This window comes from Aptenodytes patagonicus, chromosome 4 (assembly GCF_965638725.1).
Source record: "Aptenodytes patagonicus chromosome 4, bAptPat1.pri.cur, whole genome shotgun sequence".
NCBI lineage: Eukaryota > Metazoa > Chordata > Aves > Sphenisciformes > Spheniscidae > Aptenodytes > Aptenodytes patagonicus.
In genome coordinates, this window is record NC_134952.1 from 46,860,143 (window position 1) to 46,882,627 (window position 22,485).

General features: G+C 34.7%; 1 protein-coding gene across 4 annotated transcripts in view; it reads left to right on the forward strand.

Moving 5' to 3' along the window:
• The window catches only part of FSTL5 (follistatin like 5), a 421,124-nt gene that overhangs the window by 389,682 nt on the left and 8,957 nt on the right, over positions 1–22,485 (forward strand). For all 4 annotated transcript variants that reach the window (XM_076336585.1, XM_076336583.1, XM_076336586.1 and 1 more), the window contains one exon: positions 243–367. In XM_076336585.1, the coding sequence (XP_076192700.1) occupies positions 243–367 (125 nt within the window). The remainder of the gene's footprint in view (positions 1–242; positions 368–22,485) is intronic.

The window sequence follows — 22,485 nt, forward strand, 5'->3', positions numbered from 1 at the left end:
CTCAGTGGTGGAAAAAAAAGGAAAAAAGTAAGTGTGAAGATTAAGTGCTTAGGTATGTAACAATTCTCTGAAATCTGTAATGCTGATCAACTTTATTCACTGTCATTTGTGTTCTTTTTCTTGGTAACTGAAGGATAATATAAGAGATGGGATACAGGAGCAGTACTGTATTAATTTATTTGGATAGAGATTAAATTTTAGAAGAGTATTTCTATAGTTTATAATGATGTTACTTTATGTAGGTGATAACACAAGCCAGTGGGAGTGTTTCTCATCACACAATCCATACTCAGCCAGTGGGAAAGCAGTTTGACAGAGTGGATGACTTTTTCATTCCGGCTACAACCCTCATCATTACCCATATAAGGTAAGTTTTAGCTGAATTACAATTAAATTTCAAATGAGCTATAACATTCTCTCCAAAGAAAATATAATTTAAAAATGTTGAAAATCTGAGACCACTCAACCTACTTCAGTATTGCTTTGCAACACCCTTCTTCAGAAGCAAACTAAATGTGAGTTTTATTGAAAACAAGCTAGATATCAGAACAAAGACATTTATTAGTTTTTCTTCCTTATCTCACCAAATGTTCAAAAGTTCCACTGCTCTACATACTAAAATTGAGATGTAGTATCATCTGGGGTTTTCTTGAGGAATTGGTAAGTGTAATATTCAGATAATTCCCTAATTTAGGAGCATAAATCTTAATTTGTAAATAATACTTATTAATTTCTCCTACTGCTCAAAGCAGTTGCCATATATAGTATTTGCCATATTGTATTACATGTATGTTGTATTGGAGTTATTCTCTTGATTAATGGACCAGAAAAAAAAACCACTTTTGGAGTTTTAAAAGGAATTGTGATACAACATAACTCTTTATGAACTGGCTTCTCCTGCTCATTCAGTTTTTTCTATCTGTTTTTTCATCAGGCAGGCTGTTTTTAAAACAAACCATGACTGAGCATGTAACATAAACTCTGTTTAGATGCATGAATAAAATTTGTCTTATTTCATGGGTGATGAGTATATAATGTTAAAATGGTTCATATTGTAATCCATGCCAGGAAACACTGTAGATTCATGGGACCTTAGTTATTTCTCTCAGTGAATGTCAGATTGTCTTTGTGTTTGTCCAAAGAACAGACAAGTTCTGGCTGTGATAGAAATATTCTGAGTATGGAAGAATGGAACAAAGTGACTAGCTGGATTTTAAAAGACATATGGGATGGAGAAAGAGAGTGTGAGAAAAAGAGGGCAACACTTAATACAGGCATAAAGCAGAAATCTTTTCAAGATCTCCCCAAGGCCTCTTAGATGAAAATCTATTTTTCTTCCTCAAAATACATTAGTAAGAATGTGAAATATAATTTTCTTTTCATATTTTTTTCTATAACATTTCTACCTGTAGTGATTGAAAAATTCTGCAATCTAGGATTTGTACATCTGAATATTGCATTAATATGTGTTAGCACTTTGTACGTTTAGGACTGTTAGGTTCTTTGCAAGGTGACACAGACCTATGTCAGCTTAAAACACCTCTACAAATAATTAACTCATTTGTTTATTTCACTCTTCCAAGTTCAAGTTTCTATAGAAATGCTTTCATTAGGATGATCTTAAACTGTCCTGTAATTATGAGACAACATCATTCACTTTCAGCTAAAATCTCAAATCGTGTATGTAAATATGCATCTCCATTAAAAAAGATATAATTTCTGATTGTAGTGAGTGGTTGTCTTTTAAATGTGAAAACATGCAATTTAGGATGATTTTACAATTGATTCCAGAATTTACTCTTTATGTGCCTGTGATGAATCTAGTCTTCTCTGTCAAAAAAAAATTGGCTTCTCCTAAAGACGTTGTTGATAAAAGATAATTTTTATTTTTTCTACAAAACTCTTAACTAACAAGTAAATTAGCAATCAGCCATATGCAATTTAAAAAGGAATGTTTAAATGAATATAACTGAATAGTAAATTGACTCTAAGTACCATTACTGCTACATTTCTTGAATTGAGTAGATAAATGCACATTGTGTCCCTGAAGTAATCTGCAGTCCTCACACTCAGCCTTAGAAAAGCATTAAATAATTCTGTTACATTTCAAACAGGTATGCTTGAAAGAACAAAAGTTACTGTTTCATAGGCTAGCAAGTACTAAAGGTACTACCCCAACAGAACTGAGATTTAGATACATTAATTTTCATGTAAATAGGAAAAGAAAAAGATGGATAGGGATAAACATCATGCAAGGAGGGGAACCAGGATTGGGAAAAGAAAAATAGGCCCAGTCCAGAGCTAGTGAGGAACTCATCTTGTCTAACTCAAACAATTTTAAGTTGATATTTTGCCTAAATAGGTCAAGTAGGCGCTTTCTGCTTTGCATGGTGAGTCACAGTTACCTTCAGCTGATTAGTCATTTCACCTGTCCTATATGCAACTTAGGAGAAAAGAGAATTAAAGAATAAAAGAAAATCCACAAAAATAAAAAAAGAATATGAAATTAAATTAAACAGTGAAAGAATAAAATTGGACAAGTGACTGCTGATATATAATAAACATGTACATCAGTTCAGGCCTCATATAATTATCTTGTTGTGACTTTTGTTTTTTTGGTTTGTTTTTTTTTTTGCATTCATATGCCAGATAAGGACCAAAAGAAGATTTCTGAAGTCTGACTAAAATCCTGCAGTAGTTTGTCCAATAGATTTGGGGGTTTTAACCAAGAAAATCAATTCAACAGCAATAAACTCTTTTTACCTACTCAAGAGCTTACTTGAAATACAGAGAATCTTATTTTAGTTTTCTAAAACACTACTTAATTCTGAATGCCTTTTTTAGAAAAGAAAAAAAAACCAGTATGTAGACAAGTGCTGTATTTTTATTTTTTATGTATTCTATCAAGAGCTATCTATGTGAAGTTAGTCAGTCATTAAAGAATTTGCCTTACATAAAATGTCTGACCTTCAAGTACTTTGATTTTTTTGTTTAAATAAAAATGAATTATGTGAGCAGTGTGTCAGGAAAGGTTTTAAATTAACTGTATTTATCAAATTAGTAGTGATGTAGGGAAAACTGTCTATTAAATCTAACTTGTCACCAGTCAACAGTAAAAATGCTCAGTAACGGCATGTGTTTGTTAAGGATGTTAGGCAACAAACATAAAGCTTAAGCTGATTATTCTTTGGTGTATATACCAACCAGGGGAGCATTTTATGAGTGTGAATAGCGAAAAACAGCTACAAGGGAAATAACCCCACTGGCTGAGTTAGCTGGTGTAGTTAACTACTCAAGGGCCCTATTTACTCTTGTTAGAAGTCAATTCCCTTTGACCGTGCAACACCAGCCCCTTCCAGAAAAGTGAAAGCTTTCTGTAGCTAGGTGCATTTGTCACCTGTAAACTAAAATTTTGAACGATGGAGCAGAAGACTGAGTGTGCATTGGCTTACCAAATTAGCATCCAGAACCAAACTTCCTGTCTGAATAAAGGCATTTCTAAGCAAAAAAGGCATACCACTTAAAAGTATGAACTAAGTTTCGTAACATAGTTAACACAAACCATCTACTACCATCTACAGTGTATTACCATCTACTGTATATTCTGTCCAATCAGTTATTCTTTAATCACTGTGAGGAATAAGAGACAGAAGGTAAAGATAAGTAGGCTTGTTGACACATAGGAACAGAAATAAGGGTGAATAATTTAAAGCTATGGTGGGTCATTATTTTTTTCTTTTCAATAATATCTAAAATGATAATTGGTAATAATACATATGTATGTATATAAAACTTATTACAAATTAATTTTATTTAAGAAGTTTACATTTGCTTTACCTAGGTGGGTTATTTTTATATATGAAAATAGAAATGGGCTGCCCATTATTAAAAAAGAAAACTCCATACATTTTAACGCTCTCTTGGGCAGCAGATAATTTAAGAGGCACTTCCCCCAGATCAGACATTTGAAGAGGTACTAAAAATTTTGGTCTGAGGTAAACAATAATTGACCCCGAGAAAAAAAATGTTTTCCCAGACTTTTCCTACCACAGACTGAGGCAATGTTTGGTTGTACTTACAGTACTGCAGGAGTCAGGGCAAATAACTTTTTGGTTTGATAACCAGCAAGCATAACATTCATGCTCTGAACAATCGTGATGAGCCATCACAACAACAGCTAAGCAAACTAAGTAGGCATGAGCCGAAAGAAGTAGAGGAAGAATAGACCAATTCTGTTATTTTTAAACCCTCCTTCATAATTGGTGAATAGTTGATATGTATACAGAAGAGGACAAGAAAAGAAGCTTTATCATTTTGGGGAGAGAAATGTGGTAGGTTCAGTACCATCAGTTAGTTTTGGGGGTGTGGGGAGGTGTCTCCCTCTCTTTTATGTTCCAGTCAAACTATTTCCTTCCACTGCTGAGATGAAGGAGAAACAGTTTTGTACAGTTTTGTACACGATTAGAAATCAAGCAATGTTTTGGCTGTAATCCTTTTGTAACTGCTAACCATTTATAAATATATATATTTAAAAAAAAAAGACAATATATATTAGTTTTAGTAAAAATCTACTAATTACCTCCCTAATAATGTGTAGAGTGCGCCACTGATGTTTCCAGATAGCAAATCCCTGTTTGTACAGAGAGCCTCGGCTGCAGATAGATCAGGTTGGCGCCCCATGATAAGGCTCTAATACAGGTCACTTAACTTTAGAACTTCTGTGCGTTTTTTTGACAAGACTAGTTCACCTGCTGACTCTAAGGGAAGGATTGCCTCATGCCTTTGAGCATTCCTTCGTGATGGAAATAAAATTTCTTCTTTTTCTCAGAAAACTTTTAAAATGCAAGCTTAGAGTTCAAAGTCAGTGTTTCCTATGTCTTTTCATGAGTTTCCTGTGCCAGCTAGTTGTGCAATGCACCAAAGTTCTTAGTCAATCAGCAATGAAAAAGAGGCTATGGCACAAAACGGTAATAATTATTACTAGAAAGAACCCTTAAATAAGTTTGCCTAGGCTTGCTGTTGGAAGTCTGAAGATTTCAAAGGGAAGAAATTATATGTTCATCTGCATATCTTGAAAAAAGCCTGTCCTGCTGTCATCGTTGGCTTTGTTTTACCTCTGACGTGCACTCACTGCCAATATATGTTGACTTATACCAAGAGCATGAATGAATGTAAAGCATTGTTTTTCATGCACACCGTCATGCCCATATTTTCAGTGTACACAGCTTGAAAAAAAAATCTCCCCCTCCCCCAAGTTGCGTTGAAAAATTATCAGACACTGGGGTCATAAAATTAGACAGGATGAGATCTATTAATCTGTAATAAATGGTACAAATCCCAAGAGGTTTTTTTCAGTTATTTCTCGGGCAAATGTATACAAAGCTTATTCCTTTTGTAGATGCACCTTTTAAGAATTGAGTATATATATTTTCAATATTTGGCCGTATACATTTACTGAGAAGAAAATTTTATTCAGTGAACTATTTTTTGTTCAAAGCAGTTCAGAGCAACCAATGATCTTGTTCTTAATTGTCTGCTAATACCATTCCTTATTATAAAAATAGACGTTTGCAATTAGTATGTGAGATGGCTGCAAAAAGATGACTTGTACAATATTCATGAAAATATATTCTTGGAAGCCTAAGGAACAAAAGGGCTGATTATTTCAGCTCCACTCTTCGTAAATAGAAGTGAATAAAAGATAATGGGAATAAATTAAGCTCTATCATTACACTGCTGTAAAATGTTTCAAAAGCAATATTAAATGAACTCACTGTAATGGAGTAACTCTAACTTTTTAGATGTTTTAATCTTTTAGCAAGTATTTTAAATGTCATATAGTTACCTGACCTAACAAGTGGAAGAACGAGCAATGAATTCACTGATGAGATGGCTCAGGATATGAAGAGAGTTAAAGTATTCTCAGTTTGAATTTTTTCTCTCTTTTATTTCTCTGTTGTGTATGGTAATAGGGGAAGCAGTCTTTCTAAAATTGTACTTATTCATTTGCACAAAACAGTCCAAAAACTAAGCTTTTCTTTAAGAGATAATTGGAATGTGCTGCCAATGCATTCCTGTGAACCTTCTTAAATGAAACCCATGTGGGGTGGTGATACAGTAAATTCACACTTCATTCCAGAGTTTAAGCCCCTACAGAGGTGTGAAGTAGCTGAAGGACTGTGAGAGCATTTTCTGTATTTCTATGTAAATAAGCAAAGAGAAAACATTATTTTGCTTCAAAATCCTACATAATCAGAAAGAACTTTCTGTTCAGTGGTTTGCAAGTCAAATAATGGCAGTGGTAAATGCTGAGTCAACTGTAGACAAAGCATCAACAAAAGAGGTGGAATTAATTTGGGGGTTGAGTTTTTCACATAGACAATATGATTTAGCTCAAAGATAAGGGGCAATTTAACATTTTACAAATTCAGTTAACAAGACACATTAGGGGAGTGGAAAGTTTGAAACATATATAATGCTTAGTCATCAAGCTATAAACATATATAGTGCTACAGGGGAAATAACTTGAAAGCTTGAGGAATTGGAGAAAGCAGCTCAGTAGTACCAGGGCAAGCAGAGAAGATCTAGAAAGCAACTGCCATTTCTAATAATGATTGTAGAATCTATCGATGAATCCTACATGGTAGCACAGCACAGAAAGGAGGTCCATCTGGGTTAGGGGTTCACTCTGCAGTCTCCCACTCTGTAAACTCTGTTTTTGTGAGAGTAGTGCTAAATGGAAACCTTGTAGTCATTCTTTCCCCTCTCTGTGTATTTGCCCCAAAATGCATTGCTTTTTCAAAAGAAGCTCATAGGAACTTCTGGGAAAGATGGAGGGGAGACAGTGAAAAGCCTTTTTCTGCATCTTTTTTGCTTTAAATAGTGGATTTTACAGCATCTTTGTTCCAGAGGGAATATGAAGAATGAAAGATTGAGAGATTCAGTTCAGACAGTTTAAATGCTCTTAAACTTACTTTGTTCAACTACCACCATTGGCAACAGCAACTACTGTTGAAATAAGTGCCTCTTTAGAAAATGTGCAGGTACTCTTTAGTGTATCAAACTTATATTCCCCACTTCATTCCTCCTTTGTTCACATGTCCCCACCCAAAAAGCTAGGAGTCCATAAATGTAGCCACTACATATCTTCAAGCTAGGCAACTCCCAATCCTTTACGTACATACAAGATATGCCATGTGCCCATATTTACTCTTCATCTGTATCCTCCTTCATCTCCACTCTTATATTCTAGCTCAAAAGGACCTGTGTTTGCAGGATTTAAAATGTGCTAGGCAGTAAGGATTCCCAACTGCGTCTGTGGAAAAACACTTATGGAAATTATGAAGTAACTGTCAGCGCTCCACAAACACAGTTAAGATTTGCTGTCACTGAAATCTGGCAAAGACCTGATGTTCAGAGGTTTATTTAATCCAGCTAATTTTGGAATTCATGGAGAAATTATTTTGAATTTTAAAGTTCATTTTCAGCTCAGTGTTATGAAATTTAATTAATAATTAATTGCATATTTAAAGGTAGCTAAAATAAAAATATTTTTTAGAATGCACTGAAATCTGTGATTGTTTCTAACCTTGCAGTATATATGTACATATGCATGCACACACACACACATACATATATATATAAGAAATCAGTCTTGAAAATTATCTTGTTTCTGGAACCAATTTTCCTGCATGCCTTTTCCCGTGTCAGCTGACAATACAATACAAATGCTGCTTGACCAGTTTATCCAACTCATGCTCCAAATCTTTTCTTCTTAGGTAGCTTGAGTAAAACTTCACAAAGCCCTCAAACTAAAAATGTCAGCTGTCAACAGAAAAAAAGTTTATATAAAAAAACATTTCCACCGCAGTGTGGCTATTTAGAAATGAAAATTCCCTTCAAATATTACCTAAAATGTGAGATTGCAGTCAGCCTTTGGAATGCTATAAAACTATAGCATCACAAAAGGAAAATTCCTTATGGCCTACTTGTCTTTCCCCATTAGCTCAGGAAATGGCTAGACCCTGCCTTAAGTAAGTCTAGTCGGCTCTACTAAAGTGAAGGGGAGTTTTGGTAAACTGTAAATGTTTTTCACACTGTAAGTTTATTTCCCTTTTGCATGTGTAGAAGTCATTACAGGAATATTTACCTTTGGGGTAATATGATCTGTCCATCTGAAGTGGCCAAACCAACCATTATTATAAATAAATACCTGTTGCACCTGTCTCCTAGTACCTATCTGCTTTTAAAAATTCAGCGTGTATCAGTATGTGAAAATACATGACATAATAAAATGTATAAAAATGTGATCAATTATAAGACGAAACTAATCCCTGCAATTATGACACATAATTTCTTGTATCCAGTGATTAGAAGTTATCTTATCTTAGTGCTGCCTTAATTACTCATTGGTTTTCTAAATAAACCAAATTATAAAGATTCATTTATTAGCTTTAAGGCAATCTTAAAATTATGTAATTAACCATTTTTCTGTATGTTTGCTAATAAACTATCAGAGCACAATTATTTAAAAAAATTGTGCTGGGTCTGGCTTGGATAGAGTTAATTTTCTTGATTGTGTTGTTTTATATCTGTGACTTTGGAATAGTGAAAATTTGTTCAGAAATTTTTTGCACATTTATATTTTTAAGCATTTAGAATAAATTTTTATTCATTGCATTTAAGCTTTCCTATTTGATGTTATGTTACAAATCTATCTTTTAATTTTTAGTAAAGCTGAGATGCTTGTGTGATCATATGAATCAAAGACTAAGGAAACTTCCAAATCTACACGGATAGACTGTTTTGTCTGTATTCCTTCCATGGGTTCCCAACTGTCAGCATGCAAGATTTTCTTGTGGATAAAATATCCAAAATTCCATCTTAACAGAGCCACCAACAACAACCCCCACCCCCCTGTGTTATCTACAAATTAGAACACAGCAACTTGCTATGATGTGCCTGACTTTTTTTCCCATGTTAGTCTTACATTTTCAATACAAGTGTAATCTCTGGTGCTTTTATGTGCCAAAAATCACATTTTATCATATTTTTTACATATAAAAAAAGGGTTTTTTGGTTCGGTCTAATATTTTCTTGATATGGGTCACTAGTAAAAAAAGAAGGGGGAGAAAGGAATTGTGGTAGAGTTCAGTATTTGGTTTTTTGAATATTCACATATCCCCAGCTGTAACAGTATGTGAACTTCATTTTTAAAATGAAGAAAAAGATCTTTTGAGACAGTTTTGACATATGTAATTTATCACCTTTGTAGTCCTTATCTCTACCTCATTATTCATTTTCTACTAGCGCTTACTATTTCTTTTGGCATATATAAATTTGGCTGTGCATTCCATATGACATCTGCCCACCTTGATGTTACCACGTTTTCTGGAGTGCCAGATCTTCTTAATCCTATCCTACCTTGTACTGACATTTAGGACCATCTTTAGGAATGTTTTTTGTTCACTGTGTCTGTGTAGCTAGCCCTTTCTTTGACTTTTATTGCTTTAAAAATGAAGTGATTTTTTTTTATTATTAAATTGCTAGTTCTCCTTCCCTACAAGGTAAAAGAAAAAAAAAAAAACACATTTGCTGCCAACACTACAAATATAGTTTTGCTGAGAATAAGTTCCTTTATGATATAACACAAATAGTTTCATATATTCCTGGATTCTAAAAATCTAGAAATTAAGATGCTTTCCTTTGTCCTAAAATTTCTTGGATTATTTTCTTGTGAACACTGTAATCATTGGACAACATTTTGCAATAATTAAAAAGTGTATTGCATATACACATGTTGCAAGTGTTGCACGAGAGAACCCTCAGACAATTCATAGACTTCTGCATCACTAGTACCCTGAAAATTCAGAATTTATCCCTAACCTGTGCAAATGTACAACAAATCTGAGTCAGAAGTCCTGAGCTATGTGCAACAAGTGAAAACAAGTCAGCTCTTCCAGCAAGATCTAAAAAAAATGACTGAAGAAGCCACCATAGTATCTGGCCAGCTATGGGGAAATTTTGCTGGTTGTTCTTTACACATGGATCATCTGAAGATGTTCTTCAACATTAATTTGGGATGACAGTCCATTTCCTTCCTCTGGATCTCTAGTGAGATATGGCTTAAATGCTCTGCAAATAAAATCTTAAGCTGAAATAATAATAAAATAAAATTATAAAAAAAGAAAAAAGAAATAGAAATCACAAATAATAAAATAATTTTAAAAGTATTTCAGGCAGTATACTTTTTTTCTTATCAATATAAGACTTTAGTTAATAAATTTTTAGCTTTCTCTTGTAAACACTTACATGATTTATCCAGCTGAGTTACAGAAGACAACTTGCACAGAGTCTCTCCCAAGAATAAGTGTGTGAAAGATTGTATCACTTGTGATTTTTCTGCCCGAGTGAAAACTATTACAATAAGAATGAGGATTTTGTTGATGGTACTTACAATGTTATTCACTTTGGCTCAGCAGCATTAAATTTGTGGCACTCATTTTTTAGAGTCTAGAGCTAATCTTATGCAATATGATGTAGGATAAACTCAGAAACTATGCTTCCATTATTGTCCATTACTGAAAGCTTACTAATGTTCAAAAATTATTTATTTTATAACATTAGTTCCTGTCTCTGTCACTTATTGGCTAGGAATGGAAATTTTTCTCTTCAAATTCAAGCTCTGAGCACAAAGCTTAATTTGAGGAGATCCCTTTATTTTAAGAACACAGCACTTTTCAGGATTCCTTCAAGCCCTCGTAGAAACGATATTTCTTCCCTGCTGTCTTGAAGTTCTTGATATCCTTATTTTTCCAAATAATGGTCAGTGTGTGCTGAGAGAGAAAAAGAAAGAAATAATCATTTTAGTATGTTTGGCCATCATTGGCTGTGGGGTCTCAGCCATCCAACTTAATCCTCTCTACAATGAATTCCCTCACTGAGAGTGCAAATAGAGAAAACGTTCACTTCTGTGAGGTATGTACAAAGCAATAGCAAAAAAGAATAAAGATCTTCAGTGCTTCCAGGCCAAAACTGTGAATATCAACCTCTGAAAACCTGGAATACTTACTATGAAGATCACTTCCCTTTCTTTCAGATGTCTCAGGTGATGTAAGCACAGCAGGCCTTTTGTGGGATTGCCCCCCCCCCCCCAGCCTTTGCTGTATCCATCCCCCTTCTATTTCAGTATATTTTAGGATCTAATCAGGAATTTTATCATTACTTAGAGAATCCACTCCCATAGATCTAAAAATGTTGGTTTCCTAGATCTATTAAGTTCTTTTCTGAATTAATCTATGAAGACCTATATTTCTTTGTAACAATATTATCAAATAAACTTGTGAAGTGTATACGACTTCTGATGGGTTAGGTCTCTGCTGGCACCCATTTTTCATCCTAAAAAGGTATTCCTAAATCCACATCCACAATTAAGAATAAAAATAGTATTGATTTTCATTGAAAGCAAGTTATATCTATATATTAAATTTCCTCTTTCCTCCCACATAAGTTATAAATTTCAGAGAATTCCTGTTATTGTATAGACAATTTTTTCTTCTACTTGGAACAGTACAGATGAAAGATTTAATATGCAAGTCTGTAAGAACTCGGAAACTTGAAGTTTTCAAAACCCAGAACTTCTTCCCAAGCAAGAGTATAACAAAATAGTCAATACTTTTAGAAAATGAGACCTGCCATCAAATTCTGTTCTTCATCAGAACTGACCTTTTCATTCATCTATAATAGAACTGATAGTGATGATCTTGTTTTACACTAAAATTACCCATTTTCCATGAGTCAACCCACAACCTTCTGTTATGTGTTTTTTAATTTTCTTTTTTTTGACCAATTTCTTCCCCGTTCCTATTTCTTAGGACTACTATGTTAATATTTCCCAGGTACTTTTTCACAGTCACACATTACTTCTGCAAATGTTATTTCTGTCTTTGTTAACAGGCGTTTTTAAATATTTCATTTACATTACTTGCAACAAATAAATAAATAAAATTGGTGAAGAGGACAAAAATCTTTTACATGTGTCTGTGTGAATATATATATGTTCACACACTTAAACACTTACAAAATAGAGAATTATCAAGATGTTCTCCAAGATATAAATATGTCCTCAGATAGGAAGATGTTTTGTGCTTAATGCTGTTATATACAAATACCAAGGAAGGAGAAAAAAAGCCTTTTCTGATGCAAAACAAAAATATGAAGCACATGTTCTTAATGTTGTAAAGAGCATCAGGAACAAAATTAGGAACACAAACTTCAATGGTCAAAGACTGTTAATAGTACCCAAAAGAAAGGCACTATTTGTGCTGATGAGCAATAGCTACTGGGCAAAATCCACTTAGCCTTTTGTTATCATCAAACAACCATTTCTGAACTGCAGAAATTAAAGAAAGGTCTTTTCTCAGCACCCTGCCAGAAATGAACTATTCTAGGCAACAATAATTTTTTAAGTCCTGAGGGGAAGACTGGCATGCCCTTGCAATGCTGACAGTTTTTGAAATCAGAAACACTTCCAAAATGAAAAGTGTGTTTTTTATCTAGAGGTAAATATTTTATTTGTGCAATATATTACAGTAATTGTAATAGGAAATGACAATAAAAAAGAAATTATGTATTTTAAAATTACTTAAGTAAGGAAAATTAATTGTGTGATGATTTACATGGTATAAATGCAAGGCCTCTAAAGTAAAATAAATCAGTGTAAACAGTCTTCCTTAGAATCATCCATATCATATGGATATAAAGTGAAGAGTAATTTTAACAAAGGAAATAGTGGTTGCAGTGTTGTATGTTAAGTTCTTAGAAAATCCTTAGTTGGAGGGAAAAGCACATCCTTTTTTTGTTGTGCTGGTGACAAAATCTCAAGGGACCAGTGAAGGCAACTGAGCTATATAGCTAAGAAAACAGTTCTTAGACCAATTTTCCTTTTTCCTTTCTTTAGTTGTTAATATTTCCTTCTCCAGAGCTACTGTGGATAACTTCGTTTCATCAGAAAAAATGTTTGGTATATAACACACTTCTATTTTAGAATTTTGTTTAAATGGTAATACTTTCCCATGTTGCCAGATTAGAAGCTTTTTATAGGCCCTGATCCTCTGACAGACTGTTCATGAGCAGCTAATGACATATACTTTGAGTCCCAGAAAACTTTTGGTCAGCAGATTTGATCAAATTTTGTAGTAATAGAGCTTTATCTTCCTGGGTTGGTTTTTTTGCATAAATTTTGAAAAAAAATGGTCCCTAAGGTATAGAATGTTGAGTGGCTTTAAACACAAATGTTATTCACTCAGGATAAAGTAGATAATGTTTATTATTATTTTCTTGAATTAAGTTATACAGGTTAAAAAGCTTCTCTTTTGTACAATACTGCTGTTTGCTTCTTGCACAGATAATTTTGATTGTAGGTCATCTAATTCTCTTCTCTTTTACTTGCTTTCTGTTTTGAGAACATAATTTTCCTTAAGTGTTTCATCTCAGATATCTCTAAAAAATGTCTATTGACTTCATGAGGGTAATCTGTGGGTGTAGGGACAGAAACAGAAAGGAAAGAGGGCGTCAGTTTTTACATCATCATCATCATCATCATCTTCTATTCTGTCGATCTTTCTGAACTCAACAATAAATACAATTTTATGTTAATATATTCATTAAAAAAAAAGGATAATGAAATTTATCCTCATTTCTAGGAAAAATTTTCTTAAGCTTTTCTTTTTTTGTCTTTTTGACCAGTGCTTAGATTTTTCCTCTTTTATAATGAATGCAGTTGAACTAGTAAGCAATATATATGGCTTGTCTAAAGGAAGAAAATAACATACAGGAAGCCAGGTTGTTAATTTACCACTTGTTGGCAGCTCCACACTAGTGTCTTGCTTGGCTTTTCTTTGTGCATAGGAGATGCAAACTAACTTGCTCTGCCTGAAGGGTGGAAAAAAATGATACCTTGCAAAAACAATTCTGAAGATGCAGTGTCAGAATTCACACGACTTCAGAACTTTCTATGGAATATCTGGCCCATTATTAATTCATACTTTACTTGACTAGAACTTTCCATCGAAATAAGATTGCATCTTCACTAATTTTTATAGCAACGGGTCTCAGTATTATCCTTCAGTCTGAATAACTACTGGAGATGCAGTATTATTATGGGATGAACTGAAGGTTTTGAAATGCAGCAAATGAAAATAAACTTTGTTCATTCAGCGCTGCCGTAAGTCTTGCCTTCAGTTTCAGTTCTTCATGAATTTTTTTCTCTTGTGACCTTTGCTTTAGTATGTTTTGTACAATAACCTTATATAAAGCTCACAGAATTATAAAGGCAATAAATAAAGGTTAAGACAAGTTGGGCCTAACTGTGGTATAGTTAATTCAAGTAATAGTGCCTCAGTAGGCTTGAATTTCTTCCTGGGTTATCCACCCAGGATCCATGTTCTAGAATGTGAAAAATTGTGTAACATAGGTGGTGTACCATTCCCTTGCACAGCTTTCGTAGTTCCTTTCTGTACAAACAGAAATACTTTTTAAATTCATCTTTTAAAAACAGGAAATTTCCTAAAATTTTAAAATCAGTAGATATAGCATGATTACTAGCCACATTCCATTATATTTAGTATTTCTTGAAAAATATTTGTTGTAATTTGCAAACACAATGTCTGAATGAGAGCTATCAAAAGCCATATGATGTGATTCCATCTTGATATTTTGCAGCAGACTATTGTGTTAGTTCTAACAGACTATGTCAAATACTTTAATAGTGACATGAAAAGGTAGTTCACTAAGATATAGTGATAAACAAAGTTGCTTTTGAAAAATTCATTTATAAGATTTGCATGCAATTCTTAGAGCTCTGCAAAACCCTAAGAAGATAAAAATGAAAGGCAGACTCTGAAGAGCTTTTATTTGTCTTTTTGATTACTGTAGCCTTGCGAAAGTATTGAAGCTGATCGTTATGGTTGGAAAAATACACTTTTTGTGGAAAACAAAGTGTATTCATGGTTTGCTGTTAAAGCTACCCTTTGAGAGCTGTGAAAACCATCTTCAGAGATCCCTGAAAATTCTGGGAGGGCCATCCTCTCTGCTTTTAGCTGTTTTGCATGGAGACTTATACAACATTCTTCTCTCTATCCAGGCACTTGTAGCAGTGCTAGCTGCTCCTTTAAGCAGTCATTTTAATTTCTGACCACAAAGGGCAGCTTTAATAGCCTCTACAGCTCTGTGATACCTGAGCTTATTATAATGGCTTGGGGAAACCGACAGTCTCATTTCAAGCATAACTGTAGCTCTTACTCACATCCTGATGTGGTATTAGTCATTTAAACTTCAATTTTCCAAATCTGTGCAAATTTTTGTAAGGTTGTTTTTGGATATTATGCTTTCTTTTGATGGGATGCTTATGGTGAGTGCAAGGTTCAGATTGTAGGCACGTAGATTTAGGTGTGGAAATAGTGTATCTGTGGGTGTAAGCTGTCTATCTTCTGCTATAGTTAATGGAGATCTAGTCTCTACAGATAGTGGAGTCTAGAAGGCAATTTTGCTCACCCTCTACAGGGTGTTAGTGTTATTGGCACCCTCTACAGGGTGAGCAAAACTGTTATCTCTGGCACCGGTCATCTTAACAAATTCTCTAGACTCTGTTGACTATATGGACTAGATCTCTTCTGGCAAAGATAGCAACTTAGATGTTTAAATCATATGCAGATATGCATAGTTATGCATAGAAACGTAGGTGTCTACAGGAAAGGAATACTATCTGTAGAGAGCGATTTTTGTAGTGAGGAGATGTGGTGAGGCTGAACATTCATAATGGCAATTCTTCAACCTCCATATTGCCTACTGATATGATCGTGAAGGAGGGAAGCAGCTGTGCTTGATTAGGACTGCAGAAATACGTTTTTTCTTGTTTATTTCAAAGCAGTAGGGATGTAAATATAAACAGATTGATATTTTTATGTACTCTGGAAGAGACAGGGTTAAGCCATGTATTGTTTTTGTCATTTTTTATTTCCTGCTTCATATATCAATTCATATAGCAGTTTAATAAACTGATGAAAAGACCGGATTCTAAAAAATACAGTACCAAAAATTACACTGGCCATTGTGACAATGTACTCATTTTGCATGTCTGCTTAGCCTAAAGTACACACTTTTTAATTTTAAAGTGTATTACTTGAAATCCTTATCAGAACCACCCAAAATTCAACTCTGTTGAATAGCACTGTTATTCTAAATGATATATGATACTGAAATACGAGCATTCAACTATCCAATTCATCAACTGTGTCATGAAACTGTTTATGTATAATCCTAAGGGGAGAGAGCATGCCTATCCCTTGAGAGGACAAGGAAAGGTCATCACTTTCAAGGATGCTACCATTTGACCTGAAAAAGCATCAGTGTGCTCCTCATAGGCAAATTTGGAAGATACAGGATTGTGCAGAGAGGAGCAGTGAAAACATTTGGAGCATTAGGACCGAAGCCCAGAATACGTGAGGCAAAAATGATCTTTACTCATCTACTTCTGGTATTAGAAGAAAAAACAGTCATAGGAGGGATGCCCTAGCGCATGTTGTTCTCCTTATATTTCAACTGCAGACTGAGATATTATACCTGCTATATATACACATACACGTGGCTGTGCCCCGTCCCAGCTTCTCGCTGGCAGGGCATGAGAAGCTGAAAAGTCCTTGACTAGTGTAAGCACTGCTTAGGAACAACTAAAACATCAGTGCGTTATCAACGTTATTCTCATCCTAAATCCAACACACAGCGCTGTACCAGCTACTAGGAAGAAAATTAACTCTGTCCCAGCCGAAACCAGAACAACGTGTATGCGTATTTATGTTACATAACACATGCGCTTTTTATATCAAATAATACACATCGCCATTAAAACTCTGCAAACTGGGAGTAAGTAAACTGCAGGTATGCGAGAGCCCTGTTTCATGCAGTCTCAGCACTGCATCAGTGTGGTTTTTTTCCCCTCTTATCCCTCCCTCTTTCCTGTATCATTTAGATGACAGTAAAAGGGTCTGAAGACAGGGGAATTCTTAGATGCTTAAGGATCTTTTGCTACACACCTATACACAGTCGTAACAAGATGGTAACAGAATCCTTGTCAGTTTTAGTCAGTTACATCATTAACTATGAAATACAACAACTCACAGAATAAGTGTTTGCCCTATGGCTATATCAACTGCCTTCAGAGAAGGCTGGGCAATATACAACCTCCTTGTGTAATGGCTATATATTTCTGTTTGAAAACAATGTCAACCCTTTCCAGATATGGAAAGGGATATTAGAATGTGGCACTGCTGAAGTTCAGGCAATAATTACTGACCTTCTGGCAGTGGGAATAAGTTTTTCATTAAGCCTTTCCCAAATACTAGAAAGTAGGGAAAATTTTACTTAGGTACTACTGGGATGAAGATGGGGAGTTATGCACATAAGTGTGACATCTTGTAACCAGGAAACCTTCTATAGAACTGGGTGAGTCACTAAAGATGTCAGTCAAGTTTCTGTTTTTCAGGTTCATTTACAACTACCAATACATAACACATTCTACCAATGATATTTCTACAATATGTTTTGTAATTAATTTCTTGAAGTCTAGCTTCTCGTTATGGAACAAACCCACAGAAAACAGAGCAGGAAGCTGTACGCATTTTAAAATGTTTAATCACATTGAAAGCATTTTTGGCATAGATAGAAAGAACAGTGATGTTACAGATGTGTAAGAACAGTGAGATATTTAAGAGGAAAAAGGAGTTCTTGTTCATTCCTCAAAAGCAAAATATTCCTGTTGTGCTATGCAACAGTCAAAGCTACTTAGGCTCTACAGAGTTGATAAAGAACTTGACAGGAATTTTATATGAAACCAGCATTACTTTTTCAAAAACATAATGAACTATTTTTCTACAGTAACAGGAGGACTGGATCTGGTTTGAAAGTAGCTCACCACCTTAAAGGACAGTGATTGAATAAGTATTTTGGACAGTGAAAGGGAGCTAGCTGTATGAATCCTGTTGTGGTAACATACTTTGCACTTGCACATTTTTTCATAAGTGAAAGTCATCTGTTGTGTACCATGTGAGGATTTATGTTAAAAGAAAATTTGTTTTTACCCTTTATACCTGTCACAAACAATGGAACTTAAGGTGATGGAAATTTCGTGAAAAATAATGTGAAAATTGGATGTGATAAGAGAGAGGAGGGTAAGACTTGTAAAACCTGGTAATGTGGATGTATAACAATAATACCGAGTAAGACTTCCAAAATTAATACCTTTTAAAATATGAGTTTAACATTCATGCTTCATGGCATAAGTTACTTCTCAATGATGGGCGAGTTCTTGTGAGCAAGATATTCCAAACACACTTGTTGAAAGATTTCCTGTACTCTGAGGCATTTGATACTCTGATGAGAGAGGAGTAGTTTTGGTAGAGCATTAATCTGACTTGCTATATAGATTCCTTGTTTGTCAGCTTGGCAATGAGAGTTTTCAGGTTAACAGTTTTGCAGTAGTTAGGGAAATAGGATAATTATGATAACTATTTTGGGAAAAAGGATGATACAATTCATAGGTTTACTGTTCACTGTTTTTGTGTTAAATACAGGCTTACAGTTCCATAAAACTACAACCTAAATCCCATACTTTAAATATATTTAAAATAATTTAAAAATATTTTTTAAAAATCTGGTCTTGAATGTATATTGTGAGACAATAGAAGGAGTAATAATTTATAACATGTTGTTAATTTAGTAATTATAATTATTCTACTCTTAAATATGTGGGTGGGTTTCTTCATTAAAATTAGGAAAATAAGGCACTCATCCGTATGAGCTTCGCTTCATTTTTTTTTAAATGCATTTTGCAATTAACACGTTTGAGGATATTTGTCCTGTCTCTTTTAAGTTCGTTTGGACAAGTCATTTTTATCTACCTCAGTTTCCCTTTGTCTGGGTACTGTGAAGCTCATTAGCTTTTATGGAAAGTTAATGACTCCCTGTAGTGGGTTGACCCCAGCTGGCAGCTAAGCCCCCACCTAGCAGGAGCAACAGCTACTTTGGAAGGAGTCGTATTATGGAACATGATGTTGTATGGCATGGAATATCCCTTTGGTCAGTTGGGGTCAGCTGTCCCAGCTGTGTCATCTCCCAACCTCTTGCCCACCCCCAGCCTACTCATGGGGAGGGCACAGTGAGAAACAGAGAAGGCCTTGATGCTGTGCAAACACTGCTCAGCAATAACTAAAACATTGGTGGGTTATCAACACTTTTGTTCACAAATCTAAAACACAGCACCATACAGGCTGATATGAAAAAATTTAACTCCATCCCAGCCAAACCCAGTATACTACTCATACAGAAAGTGCTATAGAGTTGCTAAGTATTGTTATTCTTATTTCTCTTAACTATTTGTCACAAGGTATGGCTGAAAATCTGGGATTTAAATCTTTATTATTCATTCATATGGAGTGAGTAAAGAAAGAAACAATCTTAGATTTCACAGTTCTAGATATACTCCAATTGGAGTGATATGCCCACAGGCTACAGATTCTCACTTGCATTAACTGTAAAATAAATTGCTGGAAATGTGAAGATTTGCTCTCACGTCTTGCAGGCTTGAGTTGCACAGGATCCCAATACGCACTCTGACAAATGCCTTTTTTTGCTGCCTGATACTGTGCATGATTTCACTGCATAGGAGAGACACGAGGGCTGAGATTCTCATAAATATTAATCAGGGATTAATGAACAGTGCGAGGCTTCTGCATATCAGTCTATATGAGCGGAAACTTTGCATTAAATACACCACCATGTATCTATAAATCATTTGGGAAAAGTGAAGGTACTCTCAAGTATCGCTTGTTGTTTTCCAACAGCCTAATCATAAAAACCAGGCTAACAGTACATAGGCGACAGACACAATTTCATCGCATGATTATGAATGGCTGTATTTTTTTAATCCTTTTAGGAAACTAAGTGCTTTTGAAAAGTTATAAGATTATGGTAGCTTTGGGGTTTGAGTTCAGCTATCCACAGAAATGAATGAAACATAGAGTAGTAGTGCAGACTTGTTTGCTCAGATTTAATAGTTTTGCTTTACCTCGAATGGAAAAAAAAAAATAGGATAGTGAAAGCTCAGCCCATGCACTTGCTGATTTGGTTTACTGAGACCTCCATCAAAACTCTCTTACTAATATCAATTTTGTGAAATGTCCCTATTACACTGGGCCTATAGACACTACTGGAGGACAACATTTTGTTACAGCTCTGGTAAATCACCCTCTTTTATTACACATGGCTTTTTTGGGTCCCCCAATCTACTAACCTGTGTGATCCAAAGCTGCCTTTAACCTTAGTGACTTGCAATACTGTTTTCTGACATATTTGGTAAGTACTATTTTTTTACAGTTGCTCTTGCCTCCTCACCAGAAAGACAAAGGCCAACCTGGCAATGAAAGCAGAGTGAATAATCTGACACTGGCATGCTGAGAAGGTTCTTAATACTGGACTGAAGGGAAGTACAGACAGATTCACCTGGTGGCTAGAAGGCAGCAATTAGGTTATTGGGCTAAAATTTATTTGCAACTGATCATTGCTATGTGCAAACAGGTAACTATTCTGAAGCAGGTCTCTGTGATCTATCACTGTTCCTCCAACCTATCCACCATGATCTTCTACATTTAGATCAATAAACCTCAAAGGAATGACCATCCCAGCCTTAGAACATCTTTCTTCCCAAGTGAAATTACAGCTGTTATAATTGTATAGTTATAATATTTTACAAGCAATTCACAAACTTCCTGAATTTGGAGACCACTATGTTGTCAAGGGGGACATTTATTTTGAAGATATGTGTGTGTGTATGAAAGTAATTGTAAAAGTTATTAGTAACTCACATGTGAAATTCACAATTAATTAAGACCAAAACCAGTGTAAGATTAATATTTAAAAAACAACTTTTTTCTATACAGTGGATGTGAAAGTGACATCTAAACCTCAGGCCTGCAGAAAGACAGATTACTCTGCATATTACTTTTTTGTGTGTGTGTGTATGAGCTAAGGTATTGAGTCAAATCACAATTAATGTCATGAGATTTGAAACACTTAGCTGCTTCTTAAAATCTCAGCATCAAATGACTGAGTAGCGTAAGATTAAAATCTACTGTATTTATGCAGTTTTGATTGTATGAAGAAAGCCAAAAAGTTGTTGTTTCATAAATTCACAGGCTAGAAGAGACCACGGGAACATCTTGTCTGACTTTCTGTATATACCATAGATTTTTAACATTTCAGATAATCATCCTGAGATTCAGATAATGAATCTGATATTTCTAAATGTACTTAGGTTTGGCCAAATCTTCCAAAAAAAAGCATAGTTTTTACCCGGAGATTCCCACCAAAGAAAATTACCACCTCTGTGGTAGTTTGTTGCAATGGTTTCTCGCCCCCATTGTTAGAAAAAAAATACCTATTTCTAATTTAAATTTGCCTGGTTTCAGTCTGCAATCATTATTATAATTCCTCTGTGAAATTAAAGACATTACTAAATAGTATGTTCTCTCTGTTCAGGTATATACGTTGTAAATAAGTCTCAATTATATTTTTCATAAGCTAAATATATTGGACTCTCTCTGACTCTTGCTTAAAATCATTGTCTTCATCCCTCAATTTTCAGATTTTTCCTTGCCCCTAGTCTTTTAATATTCCTTTTTAGAAGGGCAGAAATAAAACAACATAAAACATTCTTAATTTGGTCTCCCCAATGCAGAATACAGATATGAGACTGTTGCATTATTCTTACTCACCTCTCTCTGTATATTCCTCCAGGGACTGTACAAAGGCTTTTGGGTCTTTTTTTTTTTTTTACTCATTAGACTCAGGTCTCATATTGACCTGCATGTCTGCTATGATCCTTAAATCCCTTCATAGTCGCTGCTTTTCGGGATATTGTTCTATATGCATGTCCTGCATTCCTCATTCACATATAAAGTTGCTCAACTTTACACTTGGCTACATTTGAACACATTTTGCTTAAATGAGCAACTGACTAATATAACGACTTTCCTGTCATTATTTACAACCTTAGTGTCATGGACACATATTTACATCCAAATCACCTGTGAAAATTTTGTGAAGTATCAGATTTGGTACCAAGCAGAAGCAAAACTTCCTTGCAAAATGATGACTCTGCATTGACAACAACTTTTTATTGCAGAAAAATTATTTTTCCTTCAGGTATCAGGTTTTATTCCAAGAAAGGTATGCCCTCCTGGTATTCAGTTACCTTCATCAAGGTTTTCTAATAAAAAAATTAAATTAGGTTTGTCTGACAAAGTTCATTTTTCCATAAACCCATGTTGACTGCATTATGTTCATGATTTTCTGTAGTTCATTCTCATATCATCTATTTTATTATTTCCTTGGGATATGCATCAAGCTATTCAGCTTAGCTGGGATACCTGGCTT